General features: G+C 39.4%; 1 protein-coding gene across 2 annotated transcripts in view; it reads right to left on the bottom strand.

Annotated features, from left to right (window-relative positions):
* xkr4 (XK related 4) overlaps positions 1–18,358 on the bottom strand; it is a 299,780-nt gene that overhangs the window by 50,979 nt on the left and 230,443 nt on the right. For both annotated transcript variants that reach the window (XM_059981095.1, XM_059981104.1), the window contains exon 2: positions 12,569–12,768. In XM_059981095.1, the coding sequence (XP_059837078.1) occupies positions 12,569–12,768 (200 nt within the window). The remainder of the gene's footprint in view (positions 1–12,568; positions 12,769–18,358) is intronic.

The following is an 18,358-nucleotide window of genomic DNA, read 5'->3' as shown; positions in this document are numbered from 1 at the left end:
TCAAACACAGAACTAGTTGGGGGGGGGGGGGGGGAAGAGGTAGGGCCTTCTGCTCCAGAACTAAATGTTTACTTAAGTTAAAGAAATAGAAAACGTTGAACTACACAGTCAATTAGTTGTTATGTGTGGAGGTAAAAACAACTAATATTTCAGGTCAAAGACTCCAAATCAGAACTTTATGATTCTATTAAATTAGTCTATGGCTCTCTTGAGTACATGGATAAGATGGGTTTAGAGCAAGTGGTCAAGCTTGGTGGGCACCATGGTTGGCACGGACAAGTTGGGCTAAAGGGCCTCTTTCCATGCTGTATTGCTCTGTGACTATGATCTATCAGACCCAGTCCAATTCATTTCAATCCTTGCATCCACCCACCCACTAATAACCCCACTCTGCCCATTAATGAATTCAGATAAGAGTACAAGGTAGTGTATGCTTTCAGTAGTGAAATCATCGTAAAGAGATGGACATGGGCTCTGGAGATGCAGCCATTGATGGCTCCTTGTCAGAGGGGAGGAATAATTTTGTTCTGGGAATTTAAAAAAAATAGCCAACTACTCTGCACTCAGAAGGAGCAGCAGAACAGAATAACGAGGAAGGGATTTGTACAGCCAGTGGGACCATGCTGTCAGCATAAAATGGTTTATGTGCACTTTTATATTGTTTCTAATATTGCAGGATGAGAACGTAATTCAAGCTCTTCATCCAGGAAAAAGTGCAATCATATCATACTTAATTCATTTATATTATTTGTGTTGCTAAGCTATGGAACTCTCATGTGTGAAAATATTAATTTGGTTTCTTTAGACATTAATAATATCCTAATCAAATTATTTTTTATATATGATGACGAGAACGATGGAAGTGTAATAAGGCTAATTTTAAATTCTGCAGTATTCATGCCCTATAAAAGACATACCCGAATTCAGCAACACACTAATAGTGTATACTCTGCCTCTATCTACTGTATATCCTGAAATCGCCAATCAAAATGAATTTTCTTCCACTCCGCCTAATGGAGGCTTGTGGGTGTACTGCTGGGATGATTAATTCTAAGCTCTATTGCAGCTTTCTCCTTGATTCTGCTGTTGTCGGACATCAGAAATCAAAGGATACTTTTCTAGCAGGGGACTATTGGAGTCCTATTTCTGCCTCATTTGAAGTCAACTTGTTCTGTGGAGGAAAGGGATTGAATCCACATCCCTCTAGTTTCAAACAGTACCATAGATTTTATTTCATCTGTGAAGCACAGAGTTGTATTTAACTAATTAGAATTATAAGCTGTTTATCAAAGCTACCAGCAGATTAAACAATATAGTACGAATGTTCATTTTCTACTGACAATACAATTTCAACTGTAATTCATGGCGATATTCACAGGGTTGCTTTTCGACTCTGTGTTCACGTTAGAGCACAGTCCCTACTCAGGGTGCATAATCCGCACAATTTTCTGATCTTTAACCTAAGCAATCTGAAAAAGCAATCATTCAGTGTACCGGATTTTCAACACTGCAGACAAGACTCCAAGTTGTGGAACCCCAGATGGAAAACTACCTTACAAGCTTCTTAAAAATGGACATTCTTTAAAAAAATTAATTTGATAACAATTCTAAAAATCATATGCCGCACATTAATATGAAATCGCTGATTCAAATTTCCCATGTTTGAATAACAAGAGAAAAGATACCTTTGATTTTTGGTATCAAAACAGTAGTTCTGCATTTATATTGAGCAAGGTCACATTCTTGCCTTGTTTAGTTACCAAATTGAGTAATTTGCCTTTATAGTCATATCACATATTGAGCAGCAGAGGGCCCTGCTACGTTATCATGGTGCTACAAGTGCGCTTCAGTGCCGATAATATGAATTACAGTTTTCCCCGGCCAAATTGTGTTCATTGAGGTCTGTGCTTCGGAATAGAACTACTATTCAGACTGGTGCAAATAAAGTACGTAAAGCACTTAATGACTGATCAGGAGAAGGATCGGTCAGCAGCTCTCTTTGTTAAATTCTCCATGGGATTCAATGGTGAGCCCAGCCTCCATAAGATACTTCAGCACTAGCACAGGAATACACAAAAGTTAGAAAAGTACAGCACAGGAAAAAGCCCTTTGACATACAATTTTGTGCCAAACCAATTAAATTAGTAATCAAATGGCCAACTAAATGAGCACCCTCTCCCCACATAATTTCCATATCCTTCCACTTTCCATAAGACCATAAGATATAACTGAAGAATTCGGCTATTTGGCCCATCGAGTCTGCTCTGCAAATCCATATGTTTATCTAAACCTCTCTTAAAAGTTCCTAATGTAAAGTATTTGCCTCTACCACCACCCTGGGCAGTGTATTCCGGGCACGCACCACTCTCTGTGTAAAATGCTGGTCCCTCATATCTCCTTTGAACTTGACCCCCGCACCTTAAATGCATGCCCTCTGGTACTAAGCATTTCAACCCTGGGAAAAATATACTGCCTGTGTACTCTATCTATGCCTCTCTTAATCCCATAAACCCCTACTAAGTCTCCCACAGCGGCATCTGCTCCAGAGAAAACAGCCCAGACTTGTCTAGCCTCTCGATATTGCACTTGCTCTCTGATCCAGACAGCGTCAGTCACTCCATCTTGAAACTTACCTGGGCAAATTAGACTCAGAGAATCAGAAGCACCAGGGAAGGTTATTTTATTTCTGTTTAATATTTTTAATTATTTCTAAGTGCTTGGGTGATTTTTAAATTAACTTCATTTTAGGTTTAACATTTTGTGATTATTTACTTCCAATAATAAGTTCTCACATAACTCTAAATGTAAAAATAAATTAGCCTTGACAGAAGATGAAGTCCCAACTTTAGTTTTGCCCTCTGTCTCTGGTTCTTCAGTGGCATCCTAGGGCCAACCCCCCCATATTGCCCCTTCTCAGCCTACCTAATGTTTGTTGGGAGTGGAGGGTCAGTGTGAGAAGGCTGTCTGTGACAGGCTGGTGGAGACCAGAGATCTGAGTAACAGAGACTTAGGTAGATTTAGGTAGATTCGGTCAGTGTGGACATGGTGGAGGATTACAAATACCTGGGAATATGAATGGACAATAAACGGGACTGGTCAAAGAACACTGAGGCTGTCTACAAGAAGGGTCAGAGCCGTCTCTACTTCCTGAGGAGACTGAGGCCCTTTAACATCTGCTGGACAATGCTGAGGATGTTCTACGAGTCTGTGGTGGCCAGTGTTATCATGTTTGCTGTTGTGTGCTTGGGCAGCAGGCTGAGGATTAACAGACACCAACAGAATCAACAAACTCATTTGTAAGGCCAGTGATGTTGTGGGGGTGGAACTGGACTCTCTGACGGTGGTGTCTGAAAAGAAGATGCTGTTCAAGTTGCATGCCACCTTGGACAATGTCTCCCATCCACTCAATAATGTACTGGTTAGGCACAGGAGTACATTCAGCCAGAGACTTTGGCTACCTATCTCATTGCCTCCTTATGGTGTTTGGTCCTCAGTAGTCTCCATATCCAGGAGTTTAAATAGCCCAGGCAGCCTGCTTTAGCTGTCAACCCCGACATTTCTAAATCTCCGCTCGTATACTGCTGAAAAGGCTTGACTCAGAGCCTCTTAAACATCTTTCCCATTGTACCCTTTTGCATAACACCCTATTATATCTAAGTCCTGAATTTTTTTGATCGAACTTCTCGGTCAACCTAAGAGGATTCTACAGGTTTATTTGAATTGGAAGTCACCTATATATTTCTTTTGTATTCTATAAGGAATTCACTCTTAGCCTTTATGTCCATTTACAGTACAATTTAGCTAATATTACCACCAATTTCTACAATCAATAATAGAGTACAAGGAAACCGTACTGTGAAAATATATCCATAACCAATATTCACACTAGCTTAGGCTGAACGTCCTGTTTTATCTTTGCTCAAAATGATCGACCCCATTCTGCTTCTCCTTCATTTTAGAATCTGCAGAAAAATGCTACATTTATATTTATAATCATTTATAAACACAGAGGAGGCTACTTTCACGAGAAAAAGGGTGACAAAGATGTTTTATTCTTGCTGGGATAGTCCTGCTGTCACCAGCAAAATCAACATTAAAGGATAACCTTAGTTTGCTGCCTTTTAGTGGTGCAATAGAGAAAACTCAGAATGGTTGCTTCTGCTTTTACATCGTTAGAATAAATGACATTCCTCTGTGAACTTGTAAAATGATTTTGGCAGCTGTCTCTGAAATGCTCTGCTCTCCAGCTATTGCATGCTTTCACTTGGTTTAAAACTACAGAATATTATGTTATTATTCTTCTTTGCTCCTTAGAGTGAGCTAAGTACACCAAATACATTATGCAAAATGAAAAAAAATCTGAAGGTTCAGGAAATCTGAAATAAAAGCTAAAATGGGAACACTCAGTAAGCAACGCAGCATCCATGAGGTGAGAAAAGTAGGCTTAATGAACATTACAGCTCAGTGAACTTTTGTTAGAAACGTTACATTGAGGTTAATTCTGTATGAGCTGTGGAAAATTCAATGTGTCCATGCCCATGCGTGGAAGCAAAAATATAAGGTTTCAGATAAATCTTGAGAGCACTGAAGTCAAGCCTCTAAGATCAGGTGCAAGTGAAGTTGTTCTGTTGAATCAAATTTCATTTGCACAGTGGAGCAGTGATATATTTTTTTAAATGACAGGTTCACCAAGAAATTCTGCTTACCTTGCTTGTATATTCATTTTAGCTGACAGCTGACACTGGATTAAAGTAGGTATAAGTTTTTAAGGTTAGGGCTTTCTGAGCAGCGTAATGCTGAGTTAGAAACAGATCATCTGAATGCCATTATTTGTTGATGCCAATATGCAATATTGGATATGTCAAGAGGATTCAGACAATCATGGTATGATGATCATAAATGAGATCATCTCCAAAAGGAAGATCATATTCCACACATTCCAAATCATCAGCAGAAAATCACTTAGTGGATGGGAGGTTGATTGCCAGCATTTAGAAAATGTTGGGCTCTTGAAATCCTTGTACCATGGACACTTGGCCAAAGCGACTGACACCAACTACCTCTATTAGGACCATTTTAACTGAACTCTCTATCTAGGAACTGACAAAATTAGATGTAATGCTAAAGCCACAAACATTCTGCTCGAGAAACTCTACAAGTCAGGCAGAAACAGTGGGGGAAGAAGGAAAGGTCAACGTTTTGAGTTGCAATCCAGCATTAACTCTGAGAGGGAAGATGTTCATTATAAGGAGGAGATGGGCAGTGGTCAGACAGAGTCCAGTGGGAGATGGGTGAACTGAGGTGGGGTGAAGGATAATGGGTATATGAAGCCAGGAAGAGGAGGGGAGGGGGGCTGGAATTCAGAGACAGGCAGGCAGATGAGAGGTGGAGGAAGAAAAAAAATGGTACTGGAGAGGAGAGCAAAGTTAGACACAGGAAGGCGATGATAAGCAGGGATGTAAAGGCTGCCAGTAATGGAATCTGAAAAGTAAGGAAGACGATAATAGAATTATGGGCGAGATATAAAAATGAAATTAAATGGGGGCTCCAGTGGGGAACTATATTGGTTGTGGTGAATGGAACCATGAAGCCAGGAAAGAGGGGATCAAACATGGGTGATGGGGGGCTGGAAAGGGTTACAAGAAAGTGGACACAAATCAGAAGGTCAGAGGATGACCCGAAGGAAAGGGAGATAGAAGATGGTCTGGGAAACACAGGAGTTGGGGATTACCTGAATTTGGAAAATTTAATCTTCATACCATTGGGCTGTAGACTACCTAGGCAGGATATGAAATGTTGTTCCTCTAGTTTCCTTTTGTCTTTATCCAGGCAGTGGGGAAAGTTGAGGATGGACAATTCGGTGTGGGAATAGGAAGGGGAGTTGGAATAGCATGGAAATGGAAGCCTGGTTATGCATCTGCAGATTCTTGTGTCTCTTAAGATGCAACATTGGGTTCACACCACACCTGACTGAGGTCAATGGTGATGTAACATTAGGAGAAAAGACAAGCATGCATTCCACCAAACCTGTGAGGGTCATATCAATCAAGTTAAAATTAATTCTGCATCCAGTAAATATGCCCCCATTATACAGACCAAGTAGACAATTCACCCAAATAAAATCTTTGTTTTAAAACTCTGTATCTTATATCTGTGACATTTACATTTTTTCTATTGAAAAGAAGAAGCCCACACCAATAGCAAAGATGGAAACTACACCAATCACTCTGCCAACTTCTACAGTCAGAGAGTCGTGAGAGAGTGGAACAAGTTGCCAGCTCAAGTGCTTGCAAGCTCAATTCCAATGTTTAAGAGAAGTTTGGATAGGTACATGGATGATAGGGGTATGGAGGGTTATGGTCCCAGTGCAGGACGATGGGAGTAGGCAGTTTAAATGGTTTGGCACATTCTAGATGGGCTGAAGGGCCATTTCTGTGCTGTACTTTTCTATGACTCTATTTCTCCCCGGACCTTCAATAGGAGACAAAATTTTCTGCCCATCGTGGGGATCACCTCGACCCGGAATTCTAAATGAAATTGGAACAAACTCTGACATTGGGTCAGTCATGTTTTTCCAAGATACTATTTTGGGGTTAGGCCTCCATATACCATTAATTTTTCTGTAAACTTGCAATATTGGTAATAATCTGGCAAGTGGTCATGAATTACAGTCCAGAGAAGCTGCTCCTTAAGGTATCTTGTATGCTTTTCTTAAGCATGGAATTGGTTACCAAAATAATTTTCCTCACAGATAACATCAAACTTGACAAAGCTCTATCACACCTATGTGAAATTTACAAAGTTCATTTTATATTGGGGTTACTGTTCAATCTTATAACAGAACTGTAATAATGCCCAGTCTGGGCCAGATTTCTAATACTGAGAAAAAACACAGAATAGTGAAGCTAGTATAGTTTTGTACAAAGATGATGAGTGAATACCACTGAACAGAAAGCAAAGGAGCCTCAAGTCCCACGCCATCAGGTTCAGGAACAGTTATTACCCTTCAACCATCAGGCTTCTGAACAAACCTGGATAACTTCACTCACCTTAATACTGAACTCATTCCACAACCTATAGACTCACTTTCAAGGACTCTACAACTCATGTTATGCAGTGCCGAACAGGCCATTCTGACCCAACAAAACGTAGTTATGTATTAATGCAGTTTGGAACTGGCCCTTCCAGCACTTTGAGCCATGCCACCCAGCAACTGCCAATTTAACCCTCGCCTAATCACAGGACAATACACAATGACTAATTAACCTTTAGATGTCTTTGGACTGAGGCAGGAAAACAGAGCACCAGGAGGAAAGCCACGAGGCCACAGGTTGAACACACAAACTCCTTACAAACAGCGGCAGCAATTGAAGCAGACTCCCTGGTACTGTGAAGCATTGTGCTAACCAGTACGCTACCATGTAAAATGTTCTCACTATTATTTATTTACCGTTGATTCATTATTATCATTTGTTGTTTCTGTAGTACAGTATGACTTATTTTGCATATTGGTTCTTTGTCAGTCTTTGTGTGCAGTTTTTCATTGTTTCTTTTGTATTTCTTTGACCTACTGTGTATGTCTGCAAGAAAATGAAGCTTCGGTGGTATACAGGGATGTATATGCATTTTGCTAATAAATTTGCTTTGGATTTTGAACTTTGAAAGGGCAATAATAGTACAAATGAACAAATTGACAGAGTTTTCAAGTTTATAGAAGGTTGCACGAGGGAGTTGGGCTAGAAAAGCTTGAATGATCAATTTTAATGTTAACAAAGAGGTGGATAAGGGTTCCAGCAGCAGATAAACAGGCTGGGAAGGTCTCAGGCACTGCACAGACAATATTATTGATGATATAGTTAACATGTTCTGAAGTTCAGTTAAGGATTAAGATACAAATGCTGCAAGTAACCTGGTTTTACTTTAGAAAGGGATGGATGGAGTTAAGGGTGACGAACCACATTTATGGAAGGGGCAAAGTTGGTACAAGATTCTGCTCACCTACAACTGGATTTCAGATAACCAGCTTGATCATTTATACATTGTAGAATGATAGGGAGCTGTGGTGCTATGTAGAACTATGTGCCATTTATAAATATATCCCATGCAATAGTGTATTTTCTTGTATCTTGCCTAGGGGCAACTAATTTAAGACTGGTCATTACTTGAACCAATACAACTCACTTTTGCATTTTCTAACTGTTGTGGAAAGTGAATTGTAATGTTTTAATACTGTCACATTTCCTGGATCTAGAATTAGCAAATGCAAATCTATAACGGAATATTAGGCACTTACAGCTCATATTTCTTTAAAGCTGAACTTGCCAAGCATTGCCAATTGTAAAATCCCTACTACTATTCCTGAATGAAAAGCCAATATGAGAGACATTGAATTCCAAAGAGAACCATTCTTAAATTTATTAGAATGGCAATTCCAATTCACACAATAGGGAATTAAATTGAGACTTTAAGTCAGATTACTCATGAGCAAAATCAATAGCAGTTTTGTGGTTGCAATTTAGATTGAAACTGTTCAAGCTCATTTCATTCTGCCATCCTAAATCATTAGCAAGTTTGAGATTTTTATGCCATTTCAAGAAGAACTGGTGATTAAATGGCAACATGCTACACTCATTCAACACCTCCTGTCTGACAGTGTCTAACACAGATCACCAGAACGCAAGAAATAAGATCAAGAAGGGGTCAACAGGCCCTTTGAGTCTTCTCCATCAATCTTCAACTTCGTGGCTGATTCTCCACACCCAGTGCCTTTTTCTAGCAAGCCCCATAAAATTCAGAAATCTATTCATCCTGTTTTAAATGAATGCAATGACTTTCTTTGCAACTCTGTAGGTAGGAAATCCAAAAGTCAGCCCATTCCAACTTGTTTTTGTGGCCCCGTTTTTCAGAGTGGGATTGAAAAATAATCGGCCTGCACCAACTATTATTCAGTTTCATATGCTGGGAAGTGTATATACTTTGAATCAGGTAATGACTCATTGACCTCAGCTGCAAGGACCTTCATCTTCAAATAGTTTGCTGATAGTATATAAATAATTTGCTAATACTTTTTTCTGAGAGAGTTCATTCCAGTTGACACCAATAATTGACTCTGCTCAACACTTGCCCTTTGCATACTCATATAATTTCCAATCTGTAAGATGCACCTTTCATAAAGGTGAAGGCTGTAGACAAGGAGCTTCAAAAAGCAGAGGAATCCAGGCTGAGGCATTACTTTATTATAATAGATTTTTTCTTTGGGATCAGTAGTTATTGATCCAAACAATACCTTGGTTCTCCTAAAAGCCTATTAACACAAGAGATTCTGAAAATTTTGGAAATCTTGAGCAACTCATGCTGCCAGGATGAAGACACACTCAGACTGGAGGAGTAACACTTCATATTCCATCTGGTTAACCTCCAACCTGAGGGTGTGTACTTAGATTTCTCTAACTTCTGGTAATTTCTCCACCCTCCTCCTTGCTTCTTTATCGTTCTCCATTCTGGTACTCCTCTCACCCCTTTCTTCTCCTCACCTGCCAATCACCTCTCTCTGGTGCCCCTCCTTCTTCCCTTTCTTCCATGGTTAACTGTCCTCTCCTATCAAATTTCTTCTTCTTCAGCACTTTACCCCTTCCACCTATTGCCTCCCAACTTCTTACTTCACCTCACATGGTTTCACCTATCACCTTCTGGTTTGTATTGCTTCCCCTACCCGAACCTTTTTATTTTGGTTTCTTTACCCTCCCTTTCTAGTCCTGATGAGGGGTCTCAACCCAAAATGTTGATTGTCTATTTCCTTCCATGGATGCTGCTGACTTGTTGAGTTCCTTCAGCACTCTGTGTGTGTTGCTCTGGTCAATGATTTTTTCTTCAATTACAATGGGCATATAATTGAAAATATCTACTGTTTTGCATTAATGGGACATCTGTGGTCAGCTTTCCCTTCAGTAAATATTCAATGTAAATCATTTAATGAAGAGCTAATGTTGAAAACATAATTCCTCACCAGGGACCAAGTACACTTAGAGGAATGCTACAAAACTACATCTATTGAATCTTGTCTGCCTGGGCAGCTGATGCCCTAAAAATTGATAACTTTGCCACCGCTTGGAAACAAAGCTCCTGATATGCATGGCAGGAACATTGCAGTGGGCCACCGAAGAGGGTGTGGACTCTGGAAATTTTTGTACTGTGGTTAGCTTTGCGTATTTATCTTGTGTGTAAATCACAGTTCAGTGAATGGAAGGATGGTGCAGCAGCTTGACTGGGAAGAGCGTGAGGCGATGCTGGGAACTCTTCCAGAATGTGAGGTAATAGTGGCAGGAGACTCGGTGATGGATTTGCAAATATACTGAGGCACGACATTCTAAAATGAACAGCTCTCTAGAGGGGCACAACCTCTTTTCACTGGGATAAATATAGCAGAATGAAGGATGGAATTTCAGAGCCAGCTTAAAAATTGCATAGGGTAACAGGTAAAATAGTTGAATGCTTATGATTCTGGACTAGCTACTCGGGATAAATGTGAATCTGCAAAGGTGTCAGGAAGGAAAAGAGTCATCTAGTCAATTGCACTCAGCTGTAGTCCCTTTTGGATCACAGAATAAACATTACTCACTTCACCCAAAGTCCTTATGATCTGCTGGGAAGAGCAAAATTAAACTCTAAGACCCAGGTCAGATTTCATTTTAATCACCTGAAGTGTCACAAGAACAGCACTCTCTCTGACATTTTGGGTGATTAAAACTTGTTCAAAACATTTTGTAAGGTTTTATTTACCTTCTAGAATATCTACCTGTTAAAAGAAATTACTTCTGTCTTAAATGGCTTAGTTAAAAGTAACTCAAACAAATGGTGAGTGGGACTATTTATGTATTACCTACCTGCTTTTCTTTATCTTAAAAGTGAACATTTTGAAATGTCTGCTGTATAGCCCTGGTGCACAAATAGGGAATGGATCAGTTATCATAAAGTACAGAATATGGAAAAAATTCTGGAATTACATTCAACCACAGGAAAACTGTCCTCAATATTAATGAGCCTGAAAAATTATTGATGCTTTTTGAAAGAGCAATCACTTCAGCTTTATGAAAACTGCACCTGAACACCTATGATAATAAAGTATCTGCCCCATTTTAGTTTCTCCTTCAACCTTTAAGCTAGTAGTTTCTGATTTATCATTTGAAATGAGTCACCATTGAATTTAAACTGCTATTAGGAGCCTTTCAAGTGCAGGAACCAGGTATTTGCCACTATCATCAATATTTATAAACCCTCAGGATTGACAAAACAATTATCTACATCACAAAGTAGACTGCAGATCTAGGTTAAACATCAGAGTTGACCCCAGCTTCATTGGTTTGATTGGACTGGATCAAAACCAAGCACTTGCTTCAGAGCTGAGCTTGGCACTTGAAGATGTAATGTGGTGGTAATGTCCTATTTTTAGCTGCTCAGCTTCTTCCAAAAGATTACATCACCACTAGCAGCACACTGCAGACACAATACAGAAACAGCACAAAGAACAGGAGATACTGGCTGATTTGTACAGCTGCAGATGTGCTGAATTAATGGATGGGGGTTAGAATTTTGCTATGCGTTGTGGCACTGTAAAACAGTCCTACAAAGAATGGGGTTTTGATTTTGTAACACAAAGGAAGACTTTCCCTATGATACAAGTGAAGAATTTTAAGCCTATGTCATTATCTGAAATAAACTCCAAATCTAGTTCGTTTTCAGTTTTGCAGAATGCAGTGCTGAGAATATCCTCAGAGGGGAGTCTGATGGATTAGTGACAGGGCAAGGTGAGGGGCAGATGGACACAGCTGGTAATGAATTTCATTGCTAAGCCGCCAATGGAGATGGGAGGTGAAAGGATTGCTTTGTGTCTAAAAATAATTTTGGTGGCCTCAGGCTGATGTTTTGTGTGCAATAATAAAACAAGGATAATATTCTTGATCACTTGTAAAATAAATTATTTCTGCTCAGATACACATAATGGACTGTGTGAAAAGGATTTATTTTGGCAAGCAATAGAATACAATCAGACATGGCCAGGATTTTCTACGTAAGTCAGTGGTATTTCAGAGGACACCTAATATTCAAGCATTCTAAGGTAGCTAAACTATTATCACTCTTCTCCTGGCAAACATGAATATAAGACTAAAAGTTCCTCGATGATAGATTTGTAAACCACAAGATGTTTTGCCTGCAGAATTATTGAATGCATGGTGAGTATTAGCTACACAACTGGAAGTGTAAAAAGAAGTTTACTCTAATCTTGTTTCTATAACTTTTAACAAGAGTGAGGAGGAACTCCACCCCACTTACTAACAGAAGGAAGATGTCTGCCCCATTTAAGGGGTAACAGCTCTGGTGTATTTAAAAATGGGTTAATAAAGTGGTTGAAGCAAAGTGGAATTAAAAAAAAAGTAAAAAGGTAGGGATGTCAGATTAATATCGGTGAAACACAGAAGGCATGTTTCTGGGTTGCTATTACAACATAATTTTATATACCATGGATATGGGAATAAATAATCACATCTTCTGTAAATAGATAATTTCTTACCTTGAAGTGCTTCTAAGCGATGGCTCTGAATCACAATGCACAACTGCAGCACAAGCTGTGGAGCACTTTCCAAAAACGTTGCCAGCAGATGTAACATACTTACATCTGCATATTCGTACACCATTTTCCAGTAAAAGCGCCAACGATCAAGTTCTCCACTTCGGCGACTTCTGATACCAAGATATATAGTATGTAAATATCTGAGGAGTGAGATAAGGGGAATATTAAAATAATGGTACAAATTAGACATATTAAAATCAGCAGCTGAATTTTACATATCTTATATGTGTCTGTATCATATTAAAAGAGAATGGGAGAGGAGGATAGCTGTAAAATCACAGGAATCCACTCGAATCTTGTTTCCCAGAGTTGATCAGAATCAGAATCAGAATTAGGTTTATTATCACCAGCACGTGTTGTGAAATTTGTTAACTTAGCAGCAGCAAGAAAAAAGCAAAACAAAAACAAATAAATAAATTACAGTATGTGTATACTATGTATATTAAATAGATTAAAAACAGTACAAAAACAGAAATCATATATTTTTTAAAAAGTGAGGTAGTGTTCATTAAAGATAGATTGGCAAAATGACAAAAATTAGAAATGTTTCCCTTTTATTTCAAATATTTTATGGTACAAAAATGATAATTGTCATAAAATAGTGATAGCCATAAGAAAAGTACAGAACATTGATGAAACAATGCTGACGAGAGGTTATTAACCTGAAAAGTTAAGCTCTGTTTCTCGACCTATAGATATTAGTTTAGTCATTAAGTCAAATCCGCCTCTTCATGACCTCATGGACCATAGGGTCCATAGAGTTTTCATGATAAGATACGGAAGTAGATTGCCAGGACTTCCTTCTGCACAGATACTGCTGCTGCCTAGGTTTGGATCCAGCTGGGTTTGAACTCAGGACCACCTGCCTTGAAGTCCGGTGTTGCTGCCACTACACCACCAGTCAGTCCATTGTCTTATTTGCTCATTATTATCAGCATTTTTAATTAATTATCAAAATTAATTTAAACAGGTGTGGAAACAGAAATTGGCACAGGGCTATTTGATGTTTTTAAAGGAGGCAGAGTGCTAATACAAAGTGGGTGAAAAAGTTATTCCTTTAAGTGCCTTTCTTTGACATATTCTCTCCATGACAGTGCTTGGTAGGAGAGACAATAATAGCATAAGACATAGAAGCAGAATTAGGCCATTTGGCCCATCGGGTTTGCTCCGCCATTTCATCATGGCTGATCCAATTTTCCTCTCAGCCCCAATCTCTTGCCTTCTCCCCATATCCCTTCATGCCCTGACCAATCATGAATCCATCAACCTTCACCTTAAATATACTTAAATACGGTGGCAGTGAATTCCACAAATTCACCACACTCGTGCAAAATAAATTTCTCCTTATCTCTGTTTTAAAAGGATGCCCCTCTATTCTGAGGCTGTGTCCTCTGATCTTAGACTCTCCACCACAGGAAACATCCTCTCCACATCCACTCTATCAAGGCCATTCACCATTCAATAGGTTTCAATGAGGTCACCCCTCATTCTTCTCAATTCTAGTGAATACAGGCCCAGAGCCACCAAACGCTTGTCATGTGACAAGCCATTCAATCCAGGAATCATTTTTGTGAACCTCCTTTGAACCCTCTCCAGTTTCAGCACATCCTTTCTAAGATAAGGAGCCCAAAACTGCTCACAATACTCCAAGTGCGGCCTCATCCGTGCTTTATAAAGTCTCAACGTTACCTCCTTGCTTTTATACTCTAGTCTTCTTGAAATGAATGCTAACATTGCACATGCCTTCCTCACCACAGACTCATCCTTCAAATTAACCTTTAGGGGATCCGGTACAAGGACTCCCAAGTCCCTTTGCGTCTCAGTTTTATGTATTGTCTCTCCATCTAGAAAACAGTCAACCCTTTCCTTTCTTCTAGCGAAGTGCGTGAGAGCTGTGAGCTGTAAACTATACTCTCTCATTGCTCTTTCCCATGCTGTTTGGGGAGGGGGAAGGCACACATTCAAGCTTCAACTGGAAACTTAGAACAATTGTAGAGAGTGCAAGAGAATAGACATGAAATTGAAGATAGTTAGAAATTACTGGCACCACTTTTTCCTCAAGGATTTAACCCTGGATGTTGCTGAATATGGGTGACAATGGACAATAGAGATCTGACTAATCAAAGGACTTTTATTCTCCATATCCTCTCTCGGGCTCCCTTTCTCATGCACTCGAGTTGAAAGTGAACCACCTCTTTAACATGTATCCTTTCTAAAATATTGCAGGCTCGAAGAGCAGCTGACAATATTGTCAGTGATCAAAACTAAGACAACAGTATCCTGTGCTTGTCTCACATTTCCAAGCCTCACTGCACACGCAAGGCAGAGTAACTGATGGAAAATTGCAGGTGTTGACAGAGTGACAGCTATTTTAGTATGTGATCTCATCTGAAAAATGGATTGCCACACAAACACATTAATACTTTGAATATGCTAATTTTTGAGGTTTACTGCCGCAAAACATCAAATTTCATTTGATGTTTCATTGACATAAGCCAATGATATTAAAACTGATTCTGAACTTTTCCCAAACGTCTTTAAGAAGCTTTTAAAAATTTACTGGTAAAGTATCCGCAAGAGCTTGGAAACAAAAGGATTGGTGAAAAAGCTTCTTGTGATGGACATATTCAAATTTAAAATTTCATCAGAACATGCAATCAGTTTTGACATACCGATGCAACTGTTATTTAGTCAGAGAAGAGATGAAAATGCTGGTCATGTTCATCAATACATTAATCATCTGTTTTACAGCTTAGTGGCCAACATTTACTCCTGAACTATCCCAGAAGGAGGTAAAGGCACCATAGTTGCAAGTGTCCTTTAACAGATGGCATAGCTAATGTTTGAGCCTACAGAAACTCCTCCTCACTTGCAGGCGAGTGCATCTGAGTCCATAAAAATACTGTACTTACTGACCCTATGGCACAGGCAGGTTCTTGCTGTTTCCCTAGTATGCCTGGATTCACCTTTATCGTTCCAGCTTTGAGTCATTTCTAGCTCCCCTCCCCTGACAAAAAGTAACTCGCAGATCTGGAAGCCGATTGAAACACATGAGGGAGCAGGATAGGCTATTTGGCCCCTCGAGCTCGCACTGACATTCAATAAGATCATGGCATGGATGATGCTGCTCTTCCACAGCTGTTTCGAGTAGCCTAAACACACCCATGACGTTAGTGGGCCTATCTGCCTGTCTGGTTTTATTGAAGTAATACAAGTGAAGTGGCTGGATGCCAATGTGCAATACAGAGCCTTGTAGGCAACAGGAACCTTGAAAAATAAACAAGAGTACTGCAGGATTTTAGAAGCTTGTATTTTCGCATGGTCAGTTTTATTATCAAAGCAAAGCTGTAGAAAGCTATATTAAATGTCAATAATTTTCTTTCTATAACTAAGGGTATTATCTCATGTGAATAACTTGACATTGTTCTATTGTAGGATGGGAACAACTACACTTCATACAATATGCCTACCACCTGCCTTACAGGATAGCAGTTTTGGACCAAACAGTTGAGGAACAGCAGAAACTAGTGACAGGATGACAGAACAGAAAAACAGTATGTGGATAATACTGATTTGACAGTGATTTTTTTTTGTAAATTCCATGTGGCATAATGAAGGGAAGATAGGGAATTATTGTTCTGTACAAGGGTGTCAGAAAATATCTTATATTTTCCATAATTTTTTTTTCCCAGAGAAACTATACACAGCTCTACAGCTTACAGAATATTACACCAATGCATGTATAACAACATAACAATTACAACACGAAAACAGGCAATCTTGGCCCTTTTAGTCCATGCCAAATGCTTGCACTCACCTAGTCCCACCTACCTGCACTCAGCCCATAACCCTCCATTCCTTTCCTGTCCATATACCTATCCAATGTTTCTTTAAATGACAGAATTGAACCTGCCTCTACCACTTCTACTGGAAGCTCATTCCACACAGCTACCACTCTCTGAGTAAAGAAGTTCCCCCTTGAGTTACCCCTAAACTTTTGCCCCCTAACTCTCAACTCATGTCCTCTTGTTTGAATCTCCCCTACTCTGAATGGAAAAAGCCTAACCACGTCAACTCTATCTATCCCCCTCATAATTTTAAATACCTCTATCAAGTCCCCCCTCAACCTTCTACGCTGCAAAGAATAAAGACCTAACTTGTTCAACCTTTCCCTGTAACTTAGGTGCTGAAACCCAGCTAACATTCTAGTAAATCTCCTCTGTACTCTCTCTATATTGTTGACATCTTTCCTATAATTTGGTGACCAGAACTGCACACAATACTCTAAATTTGGCCTCAACAATGCCTCGTACAATTTTAACATTACATCCCAACTCCTATACTCAATGCTCTGATTTATAAAGGCGAACATACCAAAAGCTTTCTTCACCACCCTATCCACATGAGGTTCCACCGTCAGGGAACTATGCACCATTATTCCTAGATCACTCTGTTCTACTGCATTCCTCAATGCCAAGTATGTCCTATTTTGATTATTCCTACCAAAATGTAGCACCTCACACTTATAAGCATTAAACTTCATCTGCCATCTTTCAGCCTACTCTTCTAACTGGCCTAAATCTCTGCAAGCTTTGAAAACCTACTTCATTATCCACAACTCCACCTATCTTAGTATCATCTGCAGACTTACTAATCCAATTTACCACCCCGTCATCCAGATCACTAATGTATTTGACAAACAACATTGGACCCAGTACAGATCCCTGAGGCACACCACTAGTCACTGGCCTCCAACCTGAAAAACAGTTATCCACCACTACGCTCTGGCATCCTCCATCCAGCCACTGTTGAATCCATTTTACTACTTCAATATTAATACCTAATGATTGAACCTTCCTAACTAACCTTCCGTGTGAACCTTGTCAAAGGCTTTACTGAAGTCCATATAGACAACGTTCACTGCTTTACCCTCGTCAACTTTCCTAGTAACCTCTTCAAAAAATTCAATAAGATTTGTCAAGCATGACCTTCCATGCACAAACCTATGTTGACTGTTCCTAATCAGACCCTGTCTGCCCAGATAATTATATATACCATCTCTAAGAATACTTTCCATTAATTTACCCACCACTGATTGCTAGGCTTACTCTTAGAACCCTTTTTAAACAATGGAACCACATGAGCAATACGCCAATCCTCTGGCACTATCCCCGTTTCTAATGACATTTGAAATATTTCTGTCAGAGCCCCTGCTATTTCTACACTAACTTCCCTCAAGGTCCTACGGAATATCCAGTCAGGACCCGAAGACTTATCTACTTTTATATTCTTTAAAAGCACCAGTACTACTTCTTCTTTAATCATTGTAGTTTCCATAACTTGTTTCCCTTACCTTACTCAATTCAATATCCTTCTCCTTAATGAATACCGATGAAAAGAAATTGTTCAAAATCTCCTCCATCTCTTTTGGCTCCACACATAGCTGTTCACTCTGATTCTCTAAGGGACAAATTTTATCTCTCACTATCCTTTTGCTATTAATATAACTGTAGAAACCCTTTTGATTTATTTTCACCTTACTTGCCAAAGCAACCTCATCTTCTTTTAGCTTTTCTAATTTCTTTCTTAAGATTCTTTTTACATTCTTTGTATTCCTCGAGCACCTCATTTACTCCGTGTTGCCTATATTTATTGTAGATCTCTCTCTTTTTCCGAACCAAGTTTTCAATATCCCTTGAAAACCATGAATCTCAAACTTTTAACCTTTCC

Source organism: Hypanus sabinus, chromosome 1 (genome assembly GCF_030144855.1).
Source record: "Hypanus sabinus isolate sHypSab1 chromosome 1, sHypSab1.hap1, whole genome shotgun sequence".
Taxonomy (NCBI): Eukaryota; Metazoa; Chordata; class Chondrichthyes; order Myliobatiformes; family Dasyatidae; genus Hypanus; species Hypanus sabinus.
The sequence above is the reverse complement of the archived record's forward strand: the minus strand, read 5'-3'. Positions and strand labels throughout refer to the sequence as shown.